Source organism: Egretta garzetta, unplaced genomic scaffold, assembly GCF_000687185.1.
Source record: "Egretta garzetta isolate BGI_Z169 unplaced genomic scaffold, ASM68718v1 scaffold271, whole genome shotgun sequence".
Classification (NCBI taxonomy): domain Eukaryota; kingdom Metazoa; phylum Chordata; class Aves; order Pelecaniformes; family Ardeidae; genus Egretta; species Egretta garzetta.
Window position 1 is genome coordinate 3,667,843 of NW_009258669.1, and position 25,658 is coordinate 3,693,500.

Consider the following 25,658-nt stretch of genomic DNA (forward strand, 5'->3'; position numbering starts at 1 on the left):
CCCTACGGTTTAGTGAATAAACAAAGAAAGTGCCTGCTTTATTGGGTTGTGGGTTTTGGTTTTTTCTAAATTGGAGAAAGAAACAAGAAGAAGCAAAGAAGATAAAACTGTATCAGCCTCCCCAAATCAGTGTCTATATAAACATCTACATATGCATGCAAATAAATAACCCAAACATATCCTCTTCTCTGAATCAGGCAGTAATCACCCCTGTGCTGAAAGCTGATTTGACTGCAAGTACTTACAGTTACTACAAGAGCACAAACAGGTTTACTCTTTCTTCATGACTAGCAGCAGTTTGTCAAGATGCAAAGAAAAGCCTTCATTGCTTTTTAAAGATATTTGAAAAGCGGTGCATCTCCTTTGCCAAAAGGACACAGTGAAGACGTTGCTCTGTTCAGATAAAAGGATTCTGGGATACACATTATCAGCACTCAGCCTAATGTGACAGTTCTGGATGAGTGCCAGCTGAGAAATGCAGCACAAGGCACCAGCCCAGATGCACTTTATTAATACTATTATTATTACTGAGGACTCCTTAGAGATGTGGGTTTCTTGTTTTGGGGAGGGGAGTGGGGAAGGGATGGTGTCCTTTTTTCTCCCCTCCACGTTTCACTTACATTACTACTCTAATGCCTACTGTAGTATCTGGAAAAAACTACAGGAGCAAATTCACTGCCTCCATGGGAGCTTATACCATGATGGATTTAATGATTCCATAAACCAGGTCTGTACGTCTATCAAACTCCCTGGGGCAGCCAAAGAAACCAACCACTGACCTACTCCACTTCAGGCTGACTGGGCTACTTGTAGCTTCTCTCTTTCACGGCTGCAGTTGTCAAGTGTACCACAGAGCAATAAAAAGGCCATGACAGATTTAACTATAATACTTCTTTTTAGCTGAGGGGCATATTTTAAACACCTGATGGGCTTGAAATCTGCCATCTGGATCCTTCTATCTAATTTCAGAGAAAAAGCAATGATCTCCTGGCCCTCCAAGGATAAATTCAGAGCAAACTACACCTTTTCATATCCCTACAATAATTTAACTTCAATAAAATAGCTTTTTAAAGGGGAAAACCGAACACGCATCAAAGCATGATATATCTGTATAATTTCAGCCAGTGCACAGCCTCACAGTTCCATTCTGTAATATGGAAAAGCTTCTCTCAACCACAGTTCTTTCAGAGGAATTTACATTTATCTAAATCATCAGTTAAAAATATATTTTTGTACTCCACTGCTTTCAAAACCTGTCACCTGAACACATACTGTCTAACACATTTGCAAAAATGTATTGTTTTCAAATTGGTGTCTGTTCTCTCTATCAGTTAACAGTATGCCATTTCTTGCAGGTAATGAAAAAGAGTACCTTATAAACTGTGAATAGGAAAGCCACATTCTGGCAATGATATCTCTATTTTTTTTTTTAAATTACAGTTTTAGTAAGTAAAATGAATATGCATTTTTATATGTATGCACATGTTTGTGTGCGTGTGCTTTTTTTTAACCATGCAGGTGACAGGCAATGCCGTTTTCTCAAGGGATTCTCAAGATTACCTCTTATATCAGCCTGTGCCTTCACAATAATGCTCAATTACGGTTTTGTGACAGAAACTATATGCTTTCAGAACTATACTTATGCAATTGTAGCCATTCAGGATCGGAGTGGTCTCCTTAACATTAGACTTTACAACACAAATAACCTTATGTGAACTGCTTCTCCATGTTCTCTTTAAGTCAATGGAGAGAAATAGGAACTTCTCGAGTTCAATCCATCTGGCCTCTTTGGGCCCAAGGTACACTGGAACGAGATGGATCACGCTCCAGAACAGCTATTTCTTTCGTTTAACCAAGAGGCGAGTCTAGACAGACATTTCCAGGCAGTGTCTGTACTGTAAATAGCTGAATTTGAAGGGAAGAATCTGACTGCAGTCTACGATAATGGAGATGATAAATACAGAGACAGACAACCAAATTTGTGATCACACCTTAAATCCGCGTTAGCAATGAAATCAAACTTGTAATCTGCACCAGTGAGCTGTTCTACACAATACTGCACACAAAGAGCTCATCTGACTCCCTTTTGGCAAAGTCCCCTGCTGTATTCTTGTTAAACAAACAAAACCACAACACAGCCTTCCTCTTTGATCACTGGTATTTTAGCAGATTCATTCTTATTTCTGCTTCCCTAAGAGGTGAAGCAGTTGAGTGCCTTCATTTGCCCTAGAACACCCTTGCCCGTCAAACACCTGGAAAGTAAGAAACAAGCACTGCCTGCAAAGCAGGTCTGAGGGTGAAGCACACAACCAAGTCCTTTTTACCCCAGTGTCCTTCTCTCCCCACTCCCCTGCTCTCTCAGTATTTCCATTCTACAGTCATTTGCTGTAGCCAGGAAGTGTTTACATTTACGCATCTGAAACAGGAAGAAGATGGTGCCTATTTTAGGTGATCTAAACGGGCCTTTAGCCGATGTTGCTGGCACAGCAGTGAACCTGCTCCAGGGAGAACATGTACCAAAGCATTTTATCAGGCACCTCTGAATGAAGTCTCTTCACTCCATATAGCAACAGTAATACTGAAAAGAGGTTATTAGCCAACTAAGAAGCAGAAAGCAGGTATTTATTATCCCTCTTGTAGTATCTTAAAGAAGTCAGTAATAAAAACCTCAGCATGTGTGCTGAAGAGATATAGAACTAATTTTCATTTTCCAAAAGAGACTATACCATCTCCCGCAATGCTCTTGGAGAGAACTGAGGCCATTCTCATTTCTCTGGCTACAAGGCAGCGTGTTGTATTTACCTTCTCTAAGAGGAAACATGAAAGCTTCTAACCTGAACAGAAAGGCAAGGGATGGTCATGAGTAACTCACAAAAAAATTCATCAGCTCAGGCTCCTCAACGCTATTCAAGGAAACACTTCAGAAACACACTTCCAAGAATTTTAAACCACATCCAAGGAGAAAACACTTAACATTTACAGGCTGAAAACCCCTATTAGCAGCGTAATGTCACATATTAGAGTGAAACAAAAGTTCCACTTCAAATAAAAGCATTTATCAATCTTAGCCACCTACATAAGTTGAGGAGCACAACATGTAAACGGAAGGTGGGATCCTCTAACAGATATATTTGTAGAGCTTGGCAGGAATAGCAGATCTCCTGTTGACTGCATTTAAGGCTTAGTAAGTTTGTTCCTTTTTCCAGCCCTGTTCATAATAGAAAGTTTGCTTTCCTGAACTCTCTGGTAATGCTACTGATGTACTTTTCCTTTTCTCAGTTAGGTCTTCATCCTGTTCTGTCAGAGCCTCATCTGGACTCCCATGTCCTTCTGGAAACCCGTGGTAACCAGATCTTTATATAAATCCCACTATGAGGAAGAAACCAGTCCTGTCTAAGTTTTGCATAACAGAACATTGTGTATTGTAGAAACCAACCAAAAATGCTCCTCCAAAACTCTGATAGGATCTACAAACCATCTTGCAAATAATGTCATTTGCCTCTGTGCTCTCTGGCTTACACACAGCGAAAACCAGCTATTTTTCAAACATAATTAACCTTTGTTTTGTGTCAGGTGGCATTCAAACAGTGTCTTGGGAACCTGCATACTTCAAAGCTAGCTATTAGGCAGTAGGGCTATAAAAGCCATTTTGAAGACAGAGATAGATAGTTAAGTAGCTTGTAAACCTAAACATTTCCATAACCAACAAACATCAGCTTGCTACACAAAACTTGCGCACTGCTTCCAGTAAAGACAGTCGTGTGGATGTTTCTGTGCTCAAGCGCCACTGGTGAAATGTCCAGGTATTCAGGATGCAGAGAAAGAACTTCACGGTAATTTTAACCACAGAAACACAAGACTAGCAAAACATTTTCAAAGTAAGTACTGCCTTCTGTATTCTGTTTATCCATTAACACAAGTGAAAGTACACAGTCTGTGTGCATGCTTCTCTTCATAATTTTAAGTTCTGAAGCATATGTGGCTTGCCTGGAATTTAGTAACTTTGCTGGTCATTGAAACAAGTGACTATTTATTTAAACAGATATTTAGAATGCAACAACAGGTTTGTTTGGTTGGTTTTTGTTTCTTTCTTCCTTTCTTTCTTGGAATAAACACTATAAAAATCCAGTTTAAGAACAGCACAAATAACACTAATTGCCCATTATCATTTAGATAGATAAAAAATTGCAATAGCTTCTCCTTGTTGCTTCCCATACAAATCTTATTAGTTATATTCTATCACCCTTCCTGTAAAATCAACACACCAGATGCTCTACTTCAGGATAAGTGTACTGGAAAATTTTCCTTTTATTATGTCAACGCTTCTTCATTTGGAATCTGTTCTGCCAAATGCATGCGGCAAGGCTTCACTGTGAACCAGAACAGACTTCAAGTAACTGCTCTAACAATGAATTATGGAATTCTGGTCTTCAGTCTGGCATCAGAATGGATCAGATGCAAATGGCCCCAGTTCTGCCACCTGGACACAAATGCACAGCCTGTAACACAAATGTGCAGAGGACATTGCCACTGCCGAAATGCCTTACACCAGTTGCCTTGCTCTCCAGTGACAATCCAAAATGCAAAGCAACACCAACAAAATTCACTGAGTAAGTTGATTCTGGGGGTAAATACAAACCACGATTACCCATAGTTCTTCAGAAACAGCACAGCAAAAAGTTACTCGTTCTGTTTCCTACGGAAAAAAGGCTTCTGTGAGCAGCACATATGCTAACCCCTGTAACTGCTGGTCACTCAGCTCCTCCTTTTTACTTTCACAGCCACCAAGCCAGTTTTAACTAAATTTAATGGAGTCAGAGAGGTCTCAGAAGTCCATTCCTACTGGTAGCATGAAAAAAGCAGCCAGGCGAGAAGATCTCGGAAGCATCCCAACAAAGGCTGAACCACCAGTAGATTAAACGTTATTAGACAATAGAAACATCTCTTACAAATGCTCTAGACACAGGAAAAGCTTCAACTGGAAAAATACAGAAATAGCTTGAAAACTAAGTTTATTTCTGTCAGCCAGCTATGAAATTATTTTCTTCATTATTAGTAACAGAGAGATGAGTGTAAAGTAGGTACTTGTATATGCAATAATACACAAACCCAGACATTTTCTGGAAAACGTTAACAACCTTTAAAAGGACAACATTTTAATTGCTCTTAGAAGGTGATGATGACAGTTATTTACCATTCCACACTACCGTGCTTACTCACAGCTTTTACCTCTGTTTTAGGTGGCAAGTGTAGTGCATTAGACCATCCCAAGCTCTACCCACATGCTGTGACTGGAACACAGCAGGGTGACTTGTGCCTCATTATTCTTTTAGGCAGTCCAAGCCCCCTCATTTCAACTAACTTAAAGCTGTTATGTGTGATGGGGGAAATCTTGTGGTTGTTAATTATCTGAGGGGTTGTGGGATTAAGTGTACCATTTTACTGCAGATAATTTTAAAGATGCTATTTCTGTGCTATGCAAAAATAACCTCTTTAATGCTTTTCTGCTCTTTTTACTGGCTTTGTCACAACATTTAATAAACTCTGTTCCCATAGCTCTGCTGACATCAACAATGATTCTGATGCACAAACAATGAAGTAATCAAAGAGCTATTTTAATTTTAGCTCTATTCAAACCAAAAGAAAATTCAACATTTTCCAGATGCTAAGAGAAGTGGGTTTGCTAACAGTAGCAAGCCAGTGACATTTTAGATCTCTAGCAGGATATTGCTACCCTGAGCAAGCAAACAAAAAAACCCCCCTGTAATATGAAGGAGCTGTCTACGACCTTTTAGTCCTTAGGTTACAGTTTCGCAAGTTAAGGCAAGTTCAAAACAACATGAGAAAACACTAGGTAGGACGCAAAATACTGACTAACAAAACAAAAAAGAAACAACTAATCAAGGCTGTTGTTCAAAAAAACAGTATTCAAAAATTATGCCTAGAAAAGACTGCAAGTTAAGTACACAATGCAGAAAGAAACTTATTCTCTTGTCATTAAGTCCTCTATTCAATTACCATTTATTGGAGTAATTAAACACTGGGAAAGGATGCCAGGCTAATTGTTAGATTATGATAATTACACAGCTTTGCTGTGCTACAGCTGATCAAAATAAGATGTGGTCACACGCACTCAGCTAAAGCTTCTCTGCAATCATCGGGCTTCCATGGGAAACTTATTACTATAATAAGGCCACTTATTACTAGTTCATTATCAATCAGGCAGAGAAACTTATTATTTGTAACCTTCGCTTTACTCTCCCACCCACTCTGCCGGAACAAGCCTCCCAAAAGGTTGCGCCCAGGTTTTGGCCTTTGGCTGGCTCCCTTCCAGCACAATTACACAGCTGAGCAGAATCAGGCTCCTACACTTAAAAGAGTTCATCAGACTTCAAATTACTGTTTCAAAACTGGCTGCAAGAGCCTATCACATTTCTGGAAAGAGATGAGTGATCTCCATGCGTTTTGCTTCACATGCATCTGTCGGAGATCTACCTTCCCCTTTCATTACTGCTACGTCCCTCTCATCTGGGAGGTTTTTCACACTACTTCAATGGGTCCAAAAGAAAAAACCCCAAACAAATGAAAATCAGAAAGAACAGAGCTGCATAAAGCTGGAAAAAAAGCATCAGTTTTACACGGCTTGGCTCCCTGAAGAATCTCATGCCTTTACCCTTCTTACCAGCCAACAGTACCAGAGAGACATTGTGCCTTCCTGTTTGGAGGGCTGGGGTTTTTTTCTTGTTAGGTAACAGGATTCTGATCAGTTACCATTGTATCTGCTACATCATACTGCCTATTTAAATGAGACAAACAAGTGATTTACTTGTTTGTAAAGTAATCTACTTACAAGGGAGTAGAACATGTGAAGAAACATGAAAAAAATCAGTTTGGGCTAGCACTTAGGTTTTTAAAGAAAAGAACTCGTTAAACACTGAGTAGCTCTGAAGAGTCAAAGAATGTTTGGCCAGAACAGAAGAAATGCACCAAAAAATACCAAACTCATAATAATTATTTTTATTCTGTGCTGATACAAAACCTAGACCTTTTGAAATGTCAGAAGCACCTATGCCTGCATAGGCAATTGATCTGGAAACTGTCCTTAGATAGGACAGGCCAAGGTTTACAACACTGGTAAAGTAACTGCTCAAGCTTCACTTTCTCAAACTTCATTTTTCCCATGCTAGCAAAGTTTACAGCTATCTTGCAGGTGACCATTTACAACCTTTTAATTCTCTTAATTTCCAGAACCAAGAAACCTCTTCAAAACCAGTCTGATAAAAGTCTTAACTTTCTGGAAAAGAAAAAAAATCAAACAAACCAAACTCCTCCACATTTATTTTGTTTTATTAAAACCCGATTGTTGAAAACTTCCTAATATGCCTTGACTGAAACACATCCTTTGCAAAAGAAAGGAATCCTACATCCAGAAGTAGGAGGCTTCTATTAGCAGAACTATGGCAGAAAAGACTGCAAAACACAGAAGGAAAGGAGTAGGTTTGAATGGGAAAGGGATATATCCTATTTAAAATGTAAGAATTCTTTGAATGACATATGTTGTGTTAATTCCATTAACCTGAGAGACCTGAAATACCTTTTTTTCTGATTCTATTGCTGACCAAAAATTTCGGTTGCACCATAACAGTTAACAATGACATTGAATTTAAAGTATAGACACATCTTTTATTTATTTTTATGCTTTAAAAGCTCTTTAAAAAATAAATTCTGCAAAAATGTGTTTACCCCACTTACTGTTAATAATTCCCCCCTTACACTCATAACTGTGTTTATTTGTACAGCTGGGTCCTGTATTGACTTTTTATAGCTGGCACTGCAGAAAGATATATGTTCAATGATAATGCAAACATTAAAAAACAGAAACTAATTGCTCTTCCCTGAGTAGATATGAGGGAGGGAGGGAATAAACAAATCAACATTTATTTCCCACCTATAAATCTGAGTACTCCAGAGATTCTCAAGTACTGGAACACCCTCACCCACTTAAATTCCCATCATTCTGCACCTCCTAATCGATGAGCCGGACATTTTTCATTCTGTTTATTAAAACTGCTTCCTCAGACTCTGCACTTGTAAAATTTTTTCAAAGCTGGCACACATGACTTTGACCTGATCTCTCAGAATTTCTCTTTTGCTGCAACTTCTGAAGCAAAGCACTCCGTTGCATCTTGGGGGCTTCAGTAACAAAGCCATGCTGTGGATGAAAAGGGTGATAAAGGGGTACAACATGTCACAGCGTTGATCCTGAAGAGGTCAGGCTCTCATTCTCAGCTGTCCCAGCTCCAATAGCTTTAATCCCCATGACTACACTCTACCTGGCTATTGATTTTCCATTGCTGTGGGCATTTAACTTGCAAAGATGGATGAAGAGAGAAGGTGGGAGGGGAAGGAAAAGGAAGAGTTACTGTTCTGTCAAAGGCATCACTTAGACTTACAGGACAAACTTCAGTGCTGAAGACCCTAGTGACATAATCTGAAAGGTACCACACCCAAACAGATACTAAAGGCAGCCCGAGATTTGTGTCTGGAGCCTCTATCCTCTATCCACACCGTGAATCCAAAATGTCTGGGCTGAAGCTAGTCTCTTTGTCAAGTTGATTTATGGACACAAGCTGATTACTTGTGTTCACATTAGTACTACTCCGGAGCTCACCAGCAACATTTATCCCACTTTATCTGAGGTGGAATGAGGAGATCTGGTAATTACTACTCACATATTTTTAAACATGGTCATCAATACCATCCACACATGACTCTCCATTTGTCTGCTTTAGACACTAACACCACACAAGATGTCAGCTTCGTCTTTTATTCCATGCTTTCGCTTGAAAGTACAAAACGTATCTCAGCTACCTCTGGCCTATACCCGAAAAACTGCAGTTTGCTGATTCATTAGTGTATCCACCTTTCTTAAAAAAGCAAGAGTCTTAACTGATCTCTGCTGTACTAACACACACTTTACTATCAGGCAAATTCAGGAGAAAAGAACCTTTTCAGAGTCTAAATTCTTAACAAACCAAAATAGTAATAAAAAGCCCCCACAGGTAGGAGTACTACTGAAGGGTCTGAACTGGACTCTAACAACATGTGTTGACCATGTGTCTAACCCAGAAGACACAGTCTATCAGCCTTGATGGAATGCAATTCTGTGACTGGTATTTGCTAACCCTGCCTGAGGCATGTGCTGACATCTGTTAATGGATATGGAGAACAATGCCCTATCTGCGGAAAGGTCTTGCTTCTCACACTCACAAAATGAAAGAAAAGAACACTTGCCCAACAAACATGTTGACCTGTACACTGAATAACAGAGATAAAACTGCAGTCTGTTTCCATGAGGAAGTGTATGTAACACAAGTCAGCTTTGCAGATTTATCTCCTCACTAATATATTAAAAGCAGAGTGATGGCTAACTCATATAATCTGAAATCTCCATCTCTTCCCTACTCCTAGGAAAATACTGCTGCAGCAGTTTGCACCAGTAAATATATGGGCAGTATCTGAGAATAAATATACATTTTGATAAAAGTGCCTATCTGTTGCATATATATCTACACTTGCTGTTGCATTGGAAATGCTTTTCTCTGACACTAAGCTATAGCTGTTTATTATTAATCTCTCAATCTGTCAACAAACTTAATTTTAAATATTTTCTGATCAAATTAGATTTGAGGCTCAGACACACTAATAACCTGTAACTGGAAAAATCTAGCCCTTAATTTCCCAATTTGTAAGTGTATAAAATGAAACTAATCCTCAAGATATTTCACAGTATTTTTATGTTTAATAAACTGTGTATGTTTTAATAAGCTATGGTTATAGTCCACATCCTCCAGCTAAAAGGAATGAATCCAGATGTAATATTAAATAGCCTAAGCAAAATGTAGAGAAAAAGAAACGATCACATACCCACCCAGAGTCAGCAATATAACAAGAAATTCCAGTATCAAACCACGACTTGCTATTAACATGAATAACCTATGCATTCAAACACATTCTCAAAAGCTATTTGAACTTGTTCATGTAAAACAAAGTTAAAATAGCTAACAAGTGCACAAATATATTTGCAAGACAATTTGCTATCAGAAAAGCAGGCTTCAATCAATGAATTTGTTTCTTGCTACACAATTGCCTTGTGTTTATTTAAGAGACCCATAGGAAAAATATTTCCCTTCCTGACATGGAAATGGCATTTTAGAGAAAGATCTATGGAGAAATCTAATAATTTAACCCTGTTACTGTTACCCTTCCATATTAGTCTGCCTCTTCTGCTAGGCAAACTAGCAAAAGAACAACCAGGGTTTTAGATTACAGACTTCAGCAGCACCAATAGCACAGCTATTACTGATGTTAGAAATCTTTTTCTTTTCATTCCTGTAATTTCTTCTAAAGACTAAGCACATAGACTAAAAAATTTTCCATCAGGTTTAATCTTGATACACATGGTCTCTGAACAATAGGACTTAAAATGTTTTTTCACCTATTCATCCTAAACTTTGTAGATGATAGGAACAAGATAGGTCCTGATCCAAATCGGTTTCTCTGTTTACAAATATGGTCTGAAAAACTTTGCACTGTAAACTGCCAATTAGTCTGTAAAACACCTAAGGCATTACAAAGATTACAGTCTGATTGGCAACAAGTTTTTTAACTGAATGAGATCAACAAATGGCGGAATTCAATGAAGCTTTTGTATTGTCCTCCCCACCCCCCCGCCTCTTTCAAATTGTAAAGCTCACATAATGTGGTTCCTATTATGGGGGTTTGGAATTCTTATTTCTTCAAGAATGACAGAAACAGTTTTTAAATATGTATAAATACAGCTTGAATTGATAAAAGGTGCAAAACCTGCTCATTTACTTTTATATGCCTGTGTAAAATACTCATCTAGGACAAAAATGGGGAGGAAGAATATGCATTGCTCTCAGATCAATCAGAAATTTCAGAGAGGTAAAACGGAAGCTATTCTCTTAATTTTCCAATTGCATTTTTCCTAAAGGTTTTTCCAAATTAAACTTAAATGAATTCTAATCTTCAACCTGTAGTGCAATCATTTCATTCACAACTGAATAATGATCTTGTCTGCATAAAACATAGTAACTATTTTAAGAAGTACAGACACGAAGCTTTAAGATAAGAAGCTGAGAGTATCACAGACAAATCAATCCAAAGGGTTTTTCCCCTGCCCCCCCTTCTTCTTCCTACTTTTTATAAAGACACCAGAAGGCAGGTGTGAGGAAGGGACTGCACAGGTCTGGCAGGAATCATAATTGTCTGTTGGGAAGCCTTTGCATCATTCTTTAGATGTTAAAATAAATTATTGAGCATACAAACTATTTCTTCCTTTCATTCTTACTCTTAAGTACTAATGTAGTAATAAAGAAACAAACCAAACCCTAAGACTCAAGAATGAAGTATTCATAGTTTAAGCACATAGTTGGGGCATAAACACGTAATCTGAGGCTAAAGAGACAGCACATACAACTTAAAACAATTGTCTGGGCAAAATCCCAGGTACAAAGCATCAATGTGAAAAACGATGAGAGCAGTCACCCTGGGCCAGAGCAAACTCCCATCAAGACCAACAAAATACTCCCACACTGGCCAACAGAAGGTGTCTAGACTACACTAAATGCCTACATAGTCATACCTCCCCAGAGTATTCTCACAACAGCCACCAAGATTTTGCACAGACAGAAGTTCAGGCTCTTTGTGTTTAACAGAGAATGGTGGGTTTTTCTTCATCAGTTGGTCTGATCATTTTTTGAGCCCGCAGTAACTTTTGGAATTTGGTGCACTACAGTCTGTGGACACTGAGTTGTACAGCTTGGTTGCTAAATTGAAAAGTACGTGCTACTCCACATTTCTGAGCCTGACACCTGACAATTTCTACCAGAGATACCATTTGGACTATGAATTTCATAGCTAAGAAAGTAATTTATAATCTATGATGCTGCATTGTTTATAAGAAGAGTGATAAATACAAGAAATGATGCAGCTGATTACAAGGGTCTAACCAAATGCAGTAGTCCTCAAATGTTTACCGACTGAACATTTTCACCTTTGCTACCTGTAATAGTGAGTACCTTGTCAACTCCGCAAAGACTAGATTCTTTTTTTGGACACAAATTTACTCATTGGAGAAAAAGTACATCTTGATTTCTGTTATCCCAGTTTGTAATTTTAATCAAAATGATCACTTATATAAAAGAATATATTAAAATCTCTGTTTAAATGCATCTCACCACCTCTCCAAGGAGGCTGTCACTTTTCAGTTTCAACTGTCTGCAATACAAGTTTAGCTAAGGATTGACTGAAACAGAATACAGACCTCAAGATTCATCCTTTAATTTTGTATGTTCTGACTCATAACTGACTCTTCATAAATGAAAAGTCTGTTATTGCACTTCTAAGATATCTTAGACTTCTATATTGCTCAGTTTGTCCTGTGCTTTAAGGCATGCACACTTCATAAGCAGATAGTCATTTCTTTAGGAACACTCTTCTACTGCTCAAGCTTGCTCTCTAAGGTTGTAGACTGCTCTGCCCAAGGATGCGTTGCAAGAATTTTTACAGTGAAGCAAATGTAATCAAACTTGGTTTATGCCTGCTTTTTCCTATCACATGGCAAGCAATGTCTGTAGAGACCTCCACTTCCTTTCCTCAAATGAAAAATCTTCTCCTAAATTACGCCTTCCAAGCTCCCAGGAGCAAAAGGCAAATTAAGGCTTTGGTGTTCACCAAACTTGCAGACAACATGCTGAACAGCTGGAGGTCATTTGCTTTGTTTCCCTAACTTTTCCCTTCATCAATGAAGTGATTAAAAAAAAAAAATCTTAATTTTTTGTACATTAAATAGGTCAAATGAAATACAAATCATGGTTTTAAATATATTATCAAGAAGTTTTGATTTATTAAGACACTAACTGAAGTATAGTAATATATCTTTCTACTTTAGCTTTTACATCAAAGAAACAAAGCAGCCTGAACCTTCCAAATCCTTTAAAAAAGGTTAACCGTTCCTTGGATTACAGAAAGAAATAAACTGACAGAAAATTACTGCCTTTTGCTAAGCTATTAGACCTTTTTTGCTGAGTTGCTGAATCAAGCTATTTAACTGCTTTTTTTTTCCATTTCATCAGTTATTTTGCCTTTGTTTATGAACTAGTGCTGTTAATGATCAAGCATCTTCAGCTTTTTAGTGCATTTTCCCCCTTACTCACACCTTGGCATGTTTTAACTCCGGCATTTACATGCACTTAAGCATATCTTAAGGGATCTTTTGTTAGATTACAGAATGGTCTGAGTAACAGCGCATGAATATTTATTCTTTATTTAAATGATAGCTATGACTGATGTAAAAAATACAGCCTGACAGCAGCTCCGAAGTTCCCCAAAGGTTACAGATATGTGACTATTAAGGTCCTTTGTTCTAATAAGCAGCTCTGTTCAAAACAGCAATTAAGCTGATGCTTTAGAATTAAGCACATACTAAGCCAAAGGATTTAGGTAAATGGTTAAATGCTTCCCTGAATTGAGGCCTAACTGTGCAGAAAGCATTCAACAAAGCAGTGAATCTGCATGGACTACACAGTGGTGTAATATTATTCATTATTATGCTGATGTCAGAGGAAAACTGCCTCAGTCCAAGAAGAATGTGTGAACACAGCATTTTATGATATGAAACATGATAACGAATAACTTCATACTGAGAATCGTTCATTACCAATATTATTACAGTAATTACTCTTATGACTTTCATTTAATTATTCTATCTCCGGGAAACTGAACCACAGATATCTTAGCGGTCAATACTTGACTCTTAATCCACAGAGGGAAAGGGTTAAAAAGCTTTTACTTTAATGAGCAAGCACCTTTTATAGCACAATAGAAAAAATTCTTACCAGGATTAACATTTAAATATGGTTCTTTGGTCCATTAGAAGGTCATGACATCACCACCACTATCCCCACGCTAAGCAAGATAAAAAACAACCTGAGACTTCATCAATATGCTACCATTGATCTTACCAGTAATCTGAATGTAGGTGGCAGCACATAATTCCTATGTGTTCAAACATTAAAGCTTAATTCACTTCACCCATGTAATTTTCTCGCTTTTATGTGCTGAAATGATGCTCTTGATTAAATACCCAGACAGCAAGAGACTAAATCGGCTCCACTGGTTAGTATCAGTTATGTATGTGTGTAGAAACACAGATCTGTTCAAATGTGTGTGCTCATAACACATGGCGTACGGAGTATCTACTCTCGTTAATGCATTACAAATGAGTAAACTTGCATTAAGGCTAATTGAAACCTGTTCTTCCTTTCAAAATCAATTATTTTAAACTTCTCAACCTGAAACACAGAGATCATTTTCCAGTGCAGCACAAGAGAGAAGATGATTTCTTAACATTTAGGAGTTGATTTGCTAAACATTGTTTCACTCATTCCTATATCCTTAAAATTAATTTTTTGTCTGCTGAACATTGCTATCTAAATTCCTCAAAGTAGAAAAAACTCAAGAATCTCCATACTGCTGTATAACACTAATAAAACCAGCTCCTGTTCCCAAAATTTTCTTCAGTGGCAGCAAGATCACATAGCTAAAAACCAGCCACTTAGCAGCTGAGTTCTTCCATCAACAAATACAGAAAAAGAATCATCTTAACATGAATAATTACTTTTAACAATGGATTAGATCTGGTGGAAAACTCCCAGATTGTCCCAAGAAGCAATTATTATATTCAATAATAACTGAAGAAGCTATATTCTGGGGGAAAAAAAAAAAAAAGTCTTAAAAATTTTTCATCACTCCATACTAATTTTTATGCTATAGAAATATGAAATTTTAATTAATAGTACCAACAAGCTTCTGACAGTCATGGCAGGTGTTGAGGGGAATTATGGGTTCAGTCACCTGTGCTCTACTTTTTCTTTTGCCTATGTTAGGTCTAAACTAAAAATGCCTTTTATATTTTAAATACATTGGGTTTGTTTCATTTTTTTAACAATAGTAAACCACATGCTATAAAAAGGAGACTAGAAGCTGAAGGAAGAAAAGCGTTATTGGTTCATTAAGGGTTTTTAAGAATACAGCAGAGAAAGGGGACGATTAAGTTAATGTGACAGCTTGCAATTTACTTCAGTTACACGCTATCTGTAGACAAAAATGTCCACCCCACAAGAGCTACTGGATCAAATTTCAACTTCTGTTGCAGTAGGGCAAAACAGGTAACAACTCCCTGGTTTCAGCATGGGATGAATAGGACAAAACAGGCCTACTAACTATAATATTTAGTTCATTCAGATATAAAGTAGACCACTTGTGTAGATAAACTCCAGCTAAGCAGAACAGCATCGGCTGTGTGCAAAAATAATAGGGGAAAACCAGAATTAATGACTGAAGCAGGCTGCTGGCAGAAGGAGCACGTTGCCATTTGTAAACACAAAGGTTCACCACATGACATGCCCAAGCTGTATACTCGATTACACAGCTGACTATTTAAATATATGTGTTTACTCTATGCATAAAAATAAATGCTAGTGATAAAAATACAGAATTAGATACACGCTTACAAACACATGCATGGTGTATCAAAATAATGTCTACAATTTTATACTATGCACTAGAAACTTAAACTTTGTATTTATTGTCTAGGCTAGAAAGCTTTCTCTTTTGAAGGACAGCTAATGCCTTCTGGTATCAGTGTAATATAAATAAGCATGCACACAACCAAGCACTTCAATGGAAGAAAAGAGGGTCTTAATGACAACAGGTGGAGCAAAACAGGTATTACTCAAATACGTGTTTATAGGATTCAAGAGTGCTCAAGGCCATCTGATGCTTAGGGCCACAGGAGAAATCAGCAGAGACCTAACCTAGCTAATTGTCTCCCTTGATTGTGATGGTTCTGATTAGAAGAATAATCAGCTCTCAGCAGCCCTTAGGCAAAAATGCCAACCGAGGGCTTTTTTTTTTTTTGTTTGTTTGATGATGATGCACTGCAGAATGAATGCCAGATCACATCATTAAACCACTCTTCCAAATATTAAAGGGGTTCCTATATGAACAAAGCCAATAATTCCCTTCATAATTAGCTTGAACATCCTCCTTCTGTCATTTTGAGATTGCATTCATACAGACTAAAATAATGCTGATCTCCAGTTTTTCTTGGATATGGAGAACCAGTCCCACTTTGCAACAGAAAACAAAAGCTGTGAAATTCCAGCAGTCCCTGGATCAGCAAAAGGTTATCTAATGTTAAATTAAATTATTAAGAGCTGGCTGCATGCAACACAACACAATTTGAATTCTGTTTTAGCGGTGTTTTGACTGATTTCATCTAAATATGTCCATCCACAATAAAACATCCATTTTCCTTTCTGTAATTGACTACATCATCTCTCCCAGTTTTTTCAGTACATGATTTACATTCCCAGTCACCAGGAAAACTTCAAGCCAGACACATTCAAAACAGATTTCATACTACATTTTCTTGGTACTGCTCTCTCCTGTACTCTGAAACTTTTGGGTTCCGACTACAATAATTTCATCCTTCCATTAGTTGCTTGCTGCTGTAAAAAATGTGAGTATTCATTTGAATGCAGAGTAATGTGTACTGACAATTACACTCCCAGGCTAGTAATTTTAAGAAGCACATCTTGCCACCGTTTTTGCACCATGGTAGATTAGCTGATTTAATAACTTCCAAAACTGTTAAGCATATCGCACACAAAAAGCTTAAAAGCAAAGGAACAAAGGACCTCCAAACAGTTTTTCATAATGATCTAGCTACCATACACATAGAAGCAAATGCTTAAGAGCAGCTTTCAGCGCTTAAGTTTATGCAGGGAGATCTAGGCATCCTTCCACATGGCTGGCTGATAAAGCAGACCAAAAGCATGTCTTCAGAAGAATTACCTACAATGTGATACCAGCCATTTCATAAGGGAAAGCAAAGCCTGGAACAACTGATCTTTCACATGCTCCCTTTAAGAATGTCCACATTAATAAAATTAAATACCCCACCGACAACAAGGTATAAATGTCTGAACGGCAAAAAAAATTAAAATCAACAGCCACTAAGTACACTTGACACCTGAAGGTAATTACATGTATGGGAATCCTGACAGGAGCGATTTCTCCTGTGTCCATTTTGAGCTATTTGTCTTCCAGAAAGTTCACCGAAAGAATGTGTCAAACTGTCTATTAAAGGGACGGCCAAAACATGCAATAAACACATCCATATCTTAGCCTCTGAACCTTGAAAGCTGGCACATTTTTTACGTTCTTCTTGTCAGGATAAGCAAGAATCAGCTAGCTGTGCGTGTCTGCGCCCAGACCCGCTCACGCTGCTAACAGGTCTTGTCCGGGGAGAGATGTGCAGGACCCTTACATTTACAGCTGTCAAGCGTGTTGCCGGAAATCATTTAACCAAAGAAGGAATGAGTAAATGTGCGAAAGAGCTTACTGCAGACCTAGTTTATAGATCCTCTACGTGTCAGGAGACTCTATGTCTTGGCCAAATAGAAATTTTCTTGAAACAATAACCATCCCTTGCTCTCAGAATGCTGTGCAAGTACTGAATGAGAAAATACTTTTTTCCCACCCCCAAACTCCCTCCATTCGAACAAATGTCAACTGACAAAAGATCAGCTGTCTCTCCTCAACACTGTAGCTGGGGCTCAGAGCATTCTAGAAAAAGAAACTTTTTCAGATGGCCCAGTGTGAGCTGCTCGTTTCACCAAGACTGCTAATGAACTGTAAAACCAACATTTTGGTTCAGTTAACATCGGCATCCCAGCTCTCATAATAGATGACCACACTGACTTACTGAAGCAGAACCTACAGTTTTGAGTCTTTAGTGTGTACATTTCACCTGCATAATTTTGTTTTGCCAGCATGATTTTCAGTCCATTTTTAATGCATATATGCACATGTACCTCCTATACTTTACTTTGGTAAACATACACACACATATATATATATATATTACTCCAACTACTCTTCTGATATGAAATCCAGTAAGGCACTGAACAACACTGTAATTAGAACCCATACTTAATTAAATCAACTTTTGATTGCACTGCTTTTTTCATTTATTAACTTTGTTGATGCCTGCTGGTTTATGCTGATGTGATTGACAGCAGTAGTCAAGGGCACTGTCTATGCTCCTACAAAGCCTGGCCACTGCCAGAACCTGAGCCACCTCAGGATCTTGCTCCTCTGTCTATCACCTGGTTCCCAGCCTCCACTGAGATGCTGGAGGACCTCTTCTGTAAAAGTGTTCATAGCCCTCTCCTCAACTCCAAAAACTGGTCTCTGGGCTAAAGGCTTCCCGCCCCCCCCGAAAAGCAGCATATGGTAGTGGGCATATACAGCAACACTGCAGATGACAGAAGAGCCAGCTCCTCCCAGAAATGCCATGTAGCCAAGAAGGTTGAACAAGTAGAGCATGAAGTTGCGCTACTTGCAAGGTTCGTAACAGCAGCAGCACGCAATCAATGCTTCACCTAAAAGACACGTCCCAGGCCTTTCAGTACCCATTAGGACTGCAGAAAATTTAAACATCCCCTTGGAACAAATAGTAAAAATCTCAGTGTAAACAAATGTACCTATGAGCTTAACCAAACCACTGATGACCCAAAGGCAGTCTCACATGAGGGTCAGTGCAGAAGAGTTGCCTTCATTGCTGTTTTTTTACAACTTCAGGAAATAACTTAGGTTTTTGCACTGTAAATCCCCCCTGTCAGTAAGACTTAGATTTACATCACTGATAAACGTTCTGCAGAGGTGGTTTGGATTGGGATGGCAGGGTTTCACCAGCATCTATGAAACTGCTCTCATTTTTGTTTCCAGCCTGCTCTGAAGGATTTTGCAAGTCAACACCAAACATGCTCCTTGACACTCAGTCAGCAGAATACCTGTCTAGAGTCCTACTATTTCACTATTTGCAGCCAGGGGCTGTAAGATACTGTGTCCTGATCTTAGGATGGAGACAATAGTTCCACACTCTTCTCTGTTTTTGTCTAAGGCTTTGACAACTCAAGTCTGTGTTATTTCCCATCCAGATGGCACTCTCCAGAGCAGAGCTCATTTGACTTTAACAGAGCTCCCAGCAGGAAAGGTAAGTGGCAGAAGACAGCTTTTAAGACTCTGCCCTTCTAACTTAGCAACTAACAAAGTGCAAAGAAGCCATTCCCCACACTTACAGACTTCTTATCAAGAACTTGAATGCACTGAGGACTGCACCTCCCAGCCACCTGGCACCTGACTACATATTACTCTGGGACCCATCAGCTGATGAACAGAGTGTCACAGCACCACCATGAGATTGCTACCACAGGGGCTCCCACATACCCTGTCTTCTCCTGCAAAGAAGTGAATTTCTGCACAGTTTTAACATAGAGAAGGTGGAGTTCATCAAAGCATTTCGAGACACTGGAAGAGCAGGATGCATTAATAAAGTTAGACCCTCCTATGACTACCTGCATTATTTCCTTAAAATTACTCATTCTTGTCCATTATGGCCTGCAACAAAAAGGTAGGTAGATGGCCTCCATGAAAGAAAACAAGACATGGAGCAGTAGATCAGTGACCTGAACAATGTGGTTCAATGTTGGCTGAATAACAGGTTTCCTCTATGTTGTCCTACCTCAGCTTTTCCTTGGTAAAAACAGCAGTATTTCACTGCTGTGGGAAAATAACCAGTGATGACTGAGTCATTTGGATACTACGAGGCCACATAAATATCTAATTAGGAAGATGAGATGAGCAGTACATCCAGCTTTCAGATTTATCTGCTATTCCTGCAATTTCAACACCCAGTTTTGTTTTCTGCAATAAATTTTGAGCAGCTGCACAGGCAGGAGACCTGCCAACACCAGGAGTAGTTTCTGCCACCTGAACTTCACCCAAATCTCTTCACACAGTCAGAAGATATAGGGGCTTACACAAGACCATTTCCTTGCTGAAGCAGTCACCACAGGAATCAGCTGGAAGGAACTAGCTGCAGTGCGTAGGATGAATAAACACGTAAGCATTACTGCTGTGCAAGTAACTTTTGGTTTTGGGACACAGGAAAAGCTTAACTCTTGTAATTTAATTAACACTTTTCAAAAATTAAATTTTCCTTTTAAATGCCGAAATTACCATTTCACCTTTTGCAACTGTTTTCCCTAAAACCACTCAATGAATTGAACATGAATTTATCAATAGCTTTAGTCCACCCGAATCTGATTTTTTAATGATTATTTTCATGCAAAGAAAACCAGCTGAAAAACAGAACTCAATTTTTTTATTTTCTTCCTCTCTCAATAAATTCTGAGCAGACAGAGCCAAACATAACAGAAGTCAGCTCCCTTCACAACAGGCAGAATTCCCCTCATACAAGTGGAGAATGTGGGTGAGAATTTAATGCAAGAAATAACAAAAAAAATCCAGGATCCTTACTAATGGGTGATCATAATACATAAAAGGAGCAAAGAGAAGCTGGAGCATAAGATTATGTTAATAAAGGACTAGAACTTGCTGTGACAGAGATCAGTTTCAGCTGGGCAAGGGCTCAATGGTCAAAAGGCCTCCAAAGCAACCTCCTCCTCCTCTTTCTCCATGCCTGCTTCTGCACTGTTTCACTCCAAAAGTGATGCTGGGGGCTGACCTCCACTCCAGCTGCCTTCCTGCTCATGGCTAGGGACCCCTCCAGCAGTGTATGTCCCTCTTCTACACCCTCTGCACCCCCAGCTGTGGCTTTAACACGATGGCTGGGATCCAACGGGGAGAACAGCACTGCCTGGTGAGCAGGATAGATCGCAGGGGAATCCTTGCTGCCTCCCTGCAGGCTGCATCAGGACTCCAGGACACACTTGCCAAATGCATGTCACCAGGGATATGTGGCACTTGGCAGTTCTGCCTAGAAACCTGGCTGGAAGAGTTTCTCTCCCTTTTAACCTGTTTTTTTTTTTTTTTTGTACTATTATTTTATTTTGTTTTTAATAACTGCATAATGTTTTGTTTAGGAACTTTACAGCCTTGCTGCAACACTGTGAAGTCTCAAGTGTGCACAGTGATGAAATGCCTCAGGGAACTAGTTTGCAGAACATGAGGTAACACCGGCTTTGTAATTTAATTCCCAGTGCATTTAGCACAGCTGAGAATTAGAAATAAAATCAAACTAAGTTTCAGAGAACAAGTTTCATCAGGCAGTGATGGGAAAAAAAGAAAAACCTTTTTGTCTTTTTAATGAGGGACAGCGAAGCCTACTCCAGAGAAGGAATGCATTAGCTCCAAGCATCAGAGTGGTGGGTGACAACTGGCAGTGGAATTTGCACTCAGTGGATACATTTACAGCATCAGCTGCCAAAGGTCAGTGAGTGAGCCTGTGTACTTCAGGAAAGCAAACAAGAGACAAGGCAGAGAGGAACAGAAACTGCATTTGCATCCAACTGCACTCCCATAACTGCAGAAGTCATTCTGACTTCATTTTCTGATGGGTTTCATATCCTGTCCTTTCTGGTTGCCATCTTACTTCCAACTCGTGAAAAAACGCTTCTAAGATAAATCAGGGAACAGAAGTAGACAGTAAGAATATGAAATTATCACAGAGCAAGCACTCCCCAATTCCTAAACACTTGCAATATGCCAGCAAGTGGGACCTTCTAGATTTCTTTTTCTCCTTATTTACTGAGCTGGTAACAACATGTTGCTCCTTCATTCATGCGATGAACTGCATGCATCTTTGCAACACAAGAAATACTCTGTGCTTTCTTTTACACCAGCCTGGGCTCTGGCAAGACTGGCCTGCCAAGTCAATGCCTTTGAACAGAATTAGATCCAATAAGCAATTACAGCTAGGCATGGCCCTTTTCTGCCAATCAGACAAGATAGAGACCTTTCCCTTCCCTCATTTAACTTTCTGCCTGTTACAATGTAAAAGGATTGATTTATAAAGAACTAAGACTGTATCTGCTTTTTGACTTAGCATCTGCTTTGTACATATTGATGAGACAAGGGAAAAAATGAAAGTGGATGAAAGAAGGACCTACTGCCACAAAGAAAGAGGTTGTGGACTGCATCCATTTTTTGCTCTGTCTTCTACTATTGCCAGCTGACTATTTCTGCTCATAAGAGAGAGCGAACTACCCATAAGTGCAAAATGGATGCAGCACAAATTGATTTGGTAACATCACACAGACACATTGTATGAATAATGAGGCTCAGTTGCAGCCTGTCACACAGAAAGCATACCAGCGTAACTGATTTTTTGAAAAGTTGACTGAGTAACATATAATCCACCAAAGGAAAAAACATAAAAAATAACATTTACTCTTGATACAACTTTGCTTTGCATTTTTAAGAAACTGTTTGCTGGGAAAAAATAGTATTTAAAGTTACTCTGAATCATATTATCCTTATAATTAGCTCTGATAACTTCAAATGAAGAACTGAGACCATCTTACCAGGTAATCTTTACTACCAGCTAAATTCAAGTTCTTCTGAAAAAGCTTGTTCATTGGTGTGAAACACTCCAGAAGAAGCAGCAGCTCCATCTGAATATCTTCAGTCTTTAATTTCCAGTTATCTAGATCCTTCAGAGGTATTTCTAAACCCAGACAAAGTCATTACTCAAAATGAGAATGGTAAGCAACATTATCGTTCTGACCAATTTGTAGGTCAAGCACACTGGACACCAATTTATTCCCAGTCAAGGATTTAGTCCTTTTACATACTCCAGTATTTTCCTCTGACTAACCATCCAAGCTGTTCAGTATAATAGGGTGACTACTGTCATCTCTGAATTACCTAAGGAAAGAGGCAAGCAAATACTATGGGTAATAGAAAAGCCTGCGTAATGTACCACAGGATATTTTACTTCAATATATTCACTTGGGTTCATAAAGTTCCACTAGCTACGCATTAGCACGGCTTTGTCAGCCCTACGCTGGCTCCGAAGGCACTCAGCAGACATTGTATCAATCTCTCAGGTCTTAGACACATTGCATAGACTTGAATGCAGGACAAATGTCTTTTTGCCAACTTTCTGCCCCAGAAATACTGTCCCCTGGGCTCATGCTTGGAACCCCCGGTAGCAGAGCTCCTGATCAGCCTCCCTACCCTGCAGCCGGCTTGAGTGTCACTCACCCAGCGTCAACACCAGGAGAGCTGCTTCCCCCATTCACCCCCTGCATCAGCCGGAGCCTCCCAGAAAGGAGGGGACATCCCAGGACCATGCCAGCTACTTGCTGCTTGGCTAGGTGGGCATGCTTGCACCTGTACCATCCACACTGACCCCTCACTCACCATCCCATCGTATTAGCTGCCGCTTTAGCTGAAAAGTGTGGTACTGCTGAAAAGTGTGGTACCACTGAAAAGTCTAGTAAGCGATGATAGGATGGAGGCTGCCTTCTTATGCAGAAGACCACAGTAACAATTCAAAGCACAATAAGACAATAAACACACAGCAATAAGCTGATTAACTGATTTAATCATGCTGATTTGTAAAAAAGTCAATTATCTAAGACAGGCAATACCTTTAAATAACCATCTGTAACTTACACAATGGCTCCTACAATACTGAAGACTCAAAGAAAGTTAACCCAAGTTCTGAATTCCTCACCAAATACTGTTAGAGGTTTGCAAAAAGGCTTGAAAGGAAAAAGGATCTTTCTACTTCAGGCTACACAAATTCCAATGTGTCCTGCATACTGTAACCTCTTGATCAATTATTTCCTGCAACTTTTCAAGATGTTCTTTTTTAGGTTTGCCTTGATATGCCTTGGGTATATGTCCTGGTTTCAGCTGGGATAGAGTTAATTTTCTTCATAGTATCTAGCATAGTGCTGTGTTTTGGCTCGTGCCCCACGTTGGAAAAGGACTGTTGTGGTTTAACCTGGCTGGCAACTAAGCACCATGCAGCCACTCGCTCACTCCCCCCTCCCTCAGTGGGGAAGAAAAAAAAAGGTTAGAGCCAAGGGCTGAGATAAAGACAGTTTAATAAGAGAAAATAATAATAATAGTAATAGTGAGAATGATAACAGAATATACAGAATATACAAAACAAATGATGCACAATGCAATTGCTCACCACCCACTGACCAATGCCCAGCCCGTCCCGAGCCGCGATCACTCCCCGAGCCGCGATCAGTCTCCCTGCGACAGACCGACCGACTAACCCCCCCCCCGAGCATGACGTTATATGGTATGGAATAGCTCTTTGGACAGTTTGGGTTAGCTGTCCTAGCTGTGCTGTACTCCCAGCTTGTTATGCACCTGGCTGAGCAGGAGAAGCTCAAAAAGTCCTTGAGTAGTCTGAGCACTACTTGGCAACAGCTGAAAACATCAGTGTGTTATCAACATTCTTCTGGTGCTAAATCCAAAACACAGCACTATGCTAGCTACTATGAAGAAAATTAACTCTATCCCAGCCGAAACCAGGACAGTATATCAGGTGATCAATGAAATGACAATAATTATACTTCATGCTGAAGATCTTAACTGCTTGCAGTTACTTGACAGACTAAGACACAAGCATTTTAGATGCACATATTAAGCTTTTGGCCAAAGCACCAAGGCTTGAATTGAAGAATGTAGCAAATAAACAGAAAATAAAACATCTGCTCCACTGCTGAGTTAGTGTTAGTACTGTAAATTCAATTGCAAACTTTCTTCCAAGCAAGCCACCCACAGTGCTGCATAAGATACAACAATTTAATACAGAAGGCCTGAACCTGTTTCTATTAATGTCACTGGGAATTCTACCGCTCTCTTAAACAAGATTCCACAAACCCTCTGCTTTTTGGCTGCAGATAAGAAAAATCTAAAAAATAAAAATAATAATACAAAAAAAATCAGCACCTGGGTGGCTAGAATCTTACTTGTGATTTTCTGATGAGTCTCATGTGTGCTTTTAAAACTCTTTTCTTGCATGTTTAGACTAGCCTCTGGTCACTTTACAAAATGGAAAAAGTTTTCTCTTTGCACTAAGGCAGCTTAAAGAAAAGGAAAACAGAAAACCAACATAACCCAAGAAGTTCATTCAAAACAGCTGGACACTGCCTACAAAAAAGTAGGTTTTTTTAACAAATACAAGGAAGTATTCACATTGAATTGCTTCCCTTAAGGAATGATCCTCTTTCTGTGTCTTTGAGACTTATTGTTGCTTTTAACTGTATGACCTTTCTCTGAACAATCCCAAAAGCCTCTTCCCAGCCAAAAATTAAAGAAATGGATCGAATACCTCTTAAATCACTATGCAGCAAGGAAATAGATTAAGCTAAAAATATGTTTTCTAAAAAGCATTCAGAAATAAAATCACTTGTGCTTAACACTGCAGACAGCGTAAGAATGTAATACTGATATAAAACAGAACTGTAACCAATGGAATGGCTAGATCTGGAGTATATAGTTGAGAAAACTCCTGCCAGAATTGATCTATAAATTATATAGCTGGATATGCTTCCCCACACAACAGCTGAATATTATGTTTTACATAGCTTTAAATAAATCCACAAACCTCCCCACATCCCATTTTCTCTTCCCTTCTGAGGAAGGGGGAGGGAAGCAATATGGAGAGGAAAGGGAGCGAGAGACTTTCATCTGAAAATGCTACAATTGTACATGACTCATGATCTGTTTTA

The 25,658-nt window shown here is 39.0% G+C and overlaps 1 protein-coding gene across 1 annotated transcript in view; it reads right to left on the reverse strand.

The window, feature by feature from the left end:
• The window catches only part of EFNA5 (ephrin A5), a 60,978-nt gene extending 37,781 nt beyond the window's left edge, over positions 1-23,197 (reverse strand). Inside the window, exons 1-3 of the mRNA XM_009648643.2 lie at positions 23,164-23,197; positions 22,482-22,624; positions 2,107-2,145 (exon numbers count right to left, since the gene is read on the reverse strand). Coding sequence (XP_009646938.1) covers positions 2,107-2,145; positions 22,482-22,624; positions 23,164-23,197 — 216 coding nt within the window. The remainder of the gene's footprint in view (positions 1-2,106; positions 2,146-22,481; positions 22,625-23,163) is intronic.
• Positions 23,198-25,658: the final 2,461 nt, after the last annotated feature.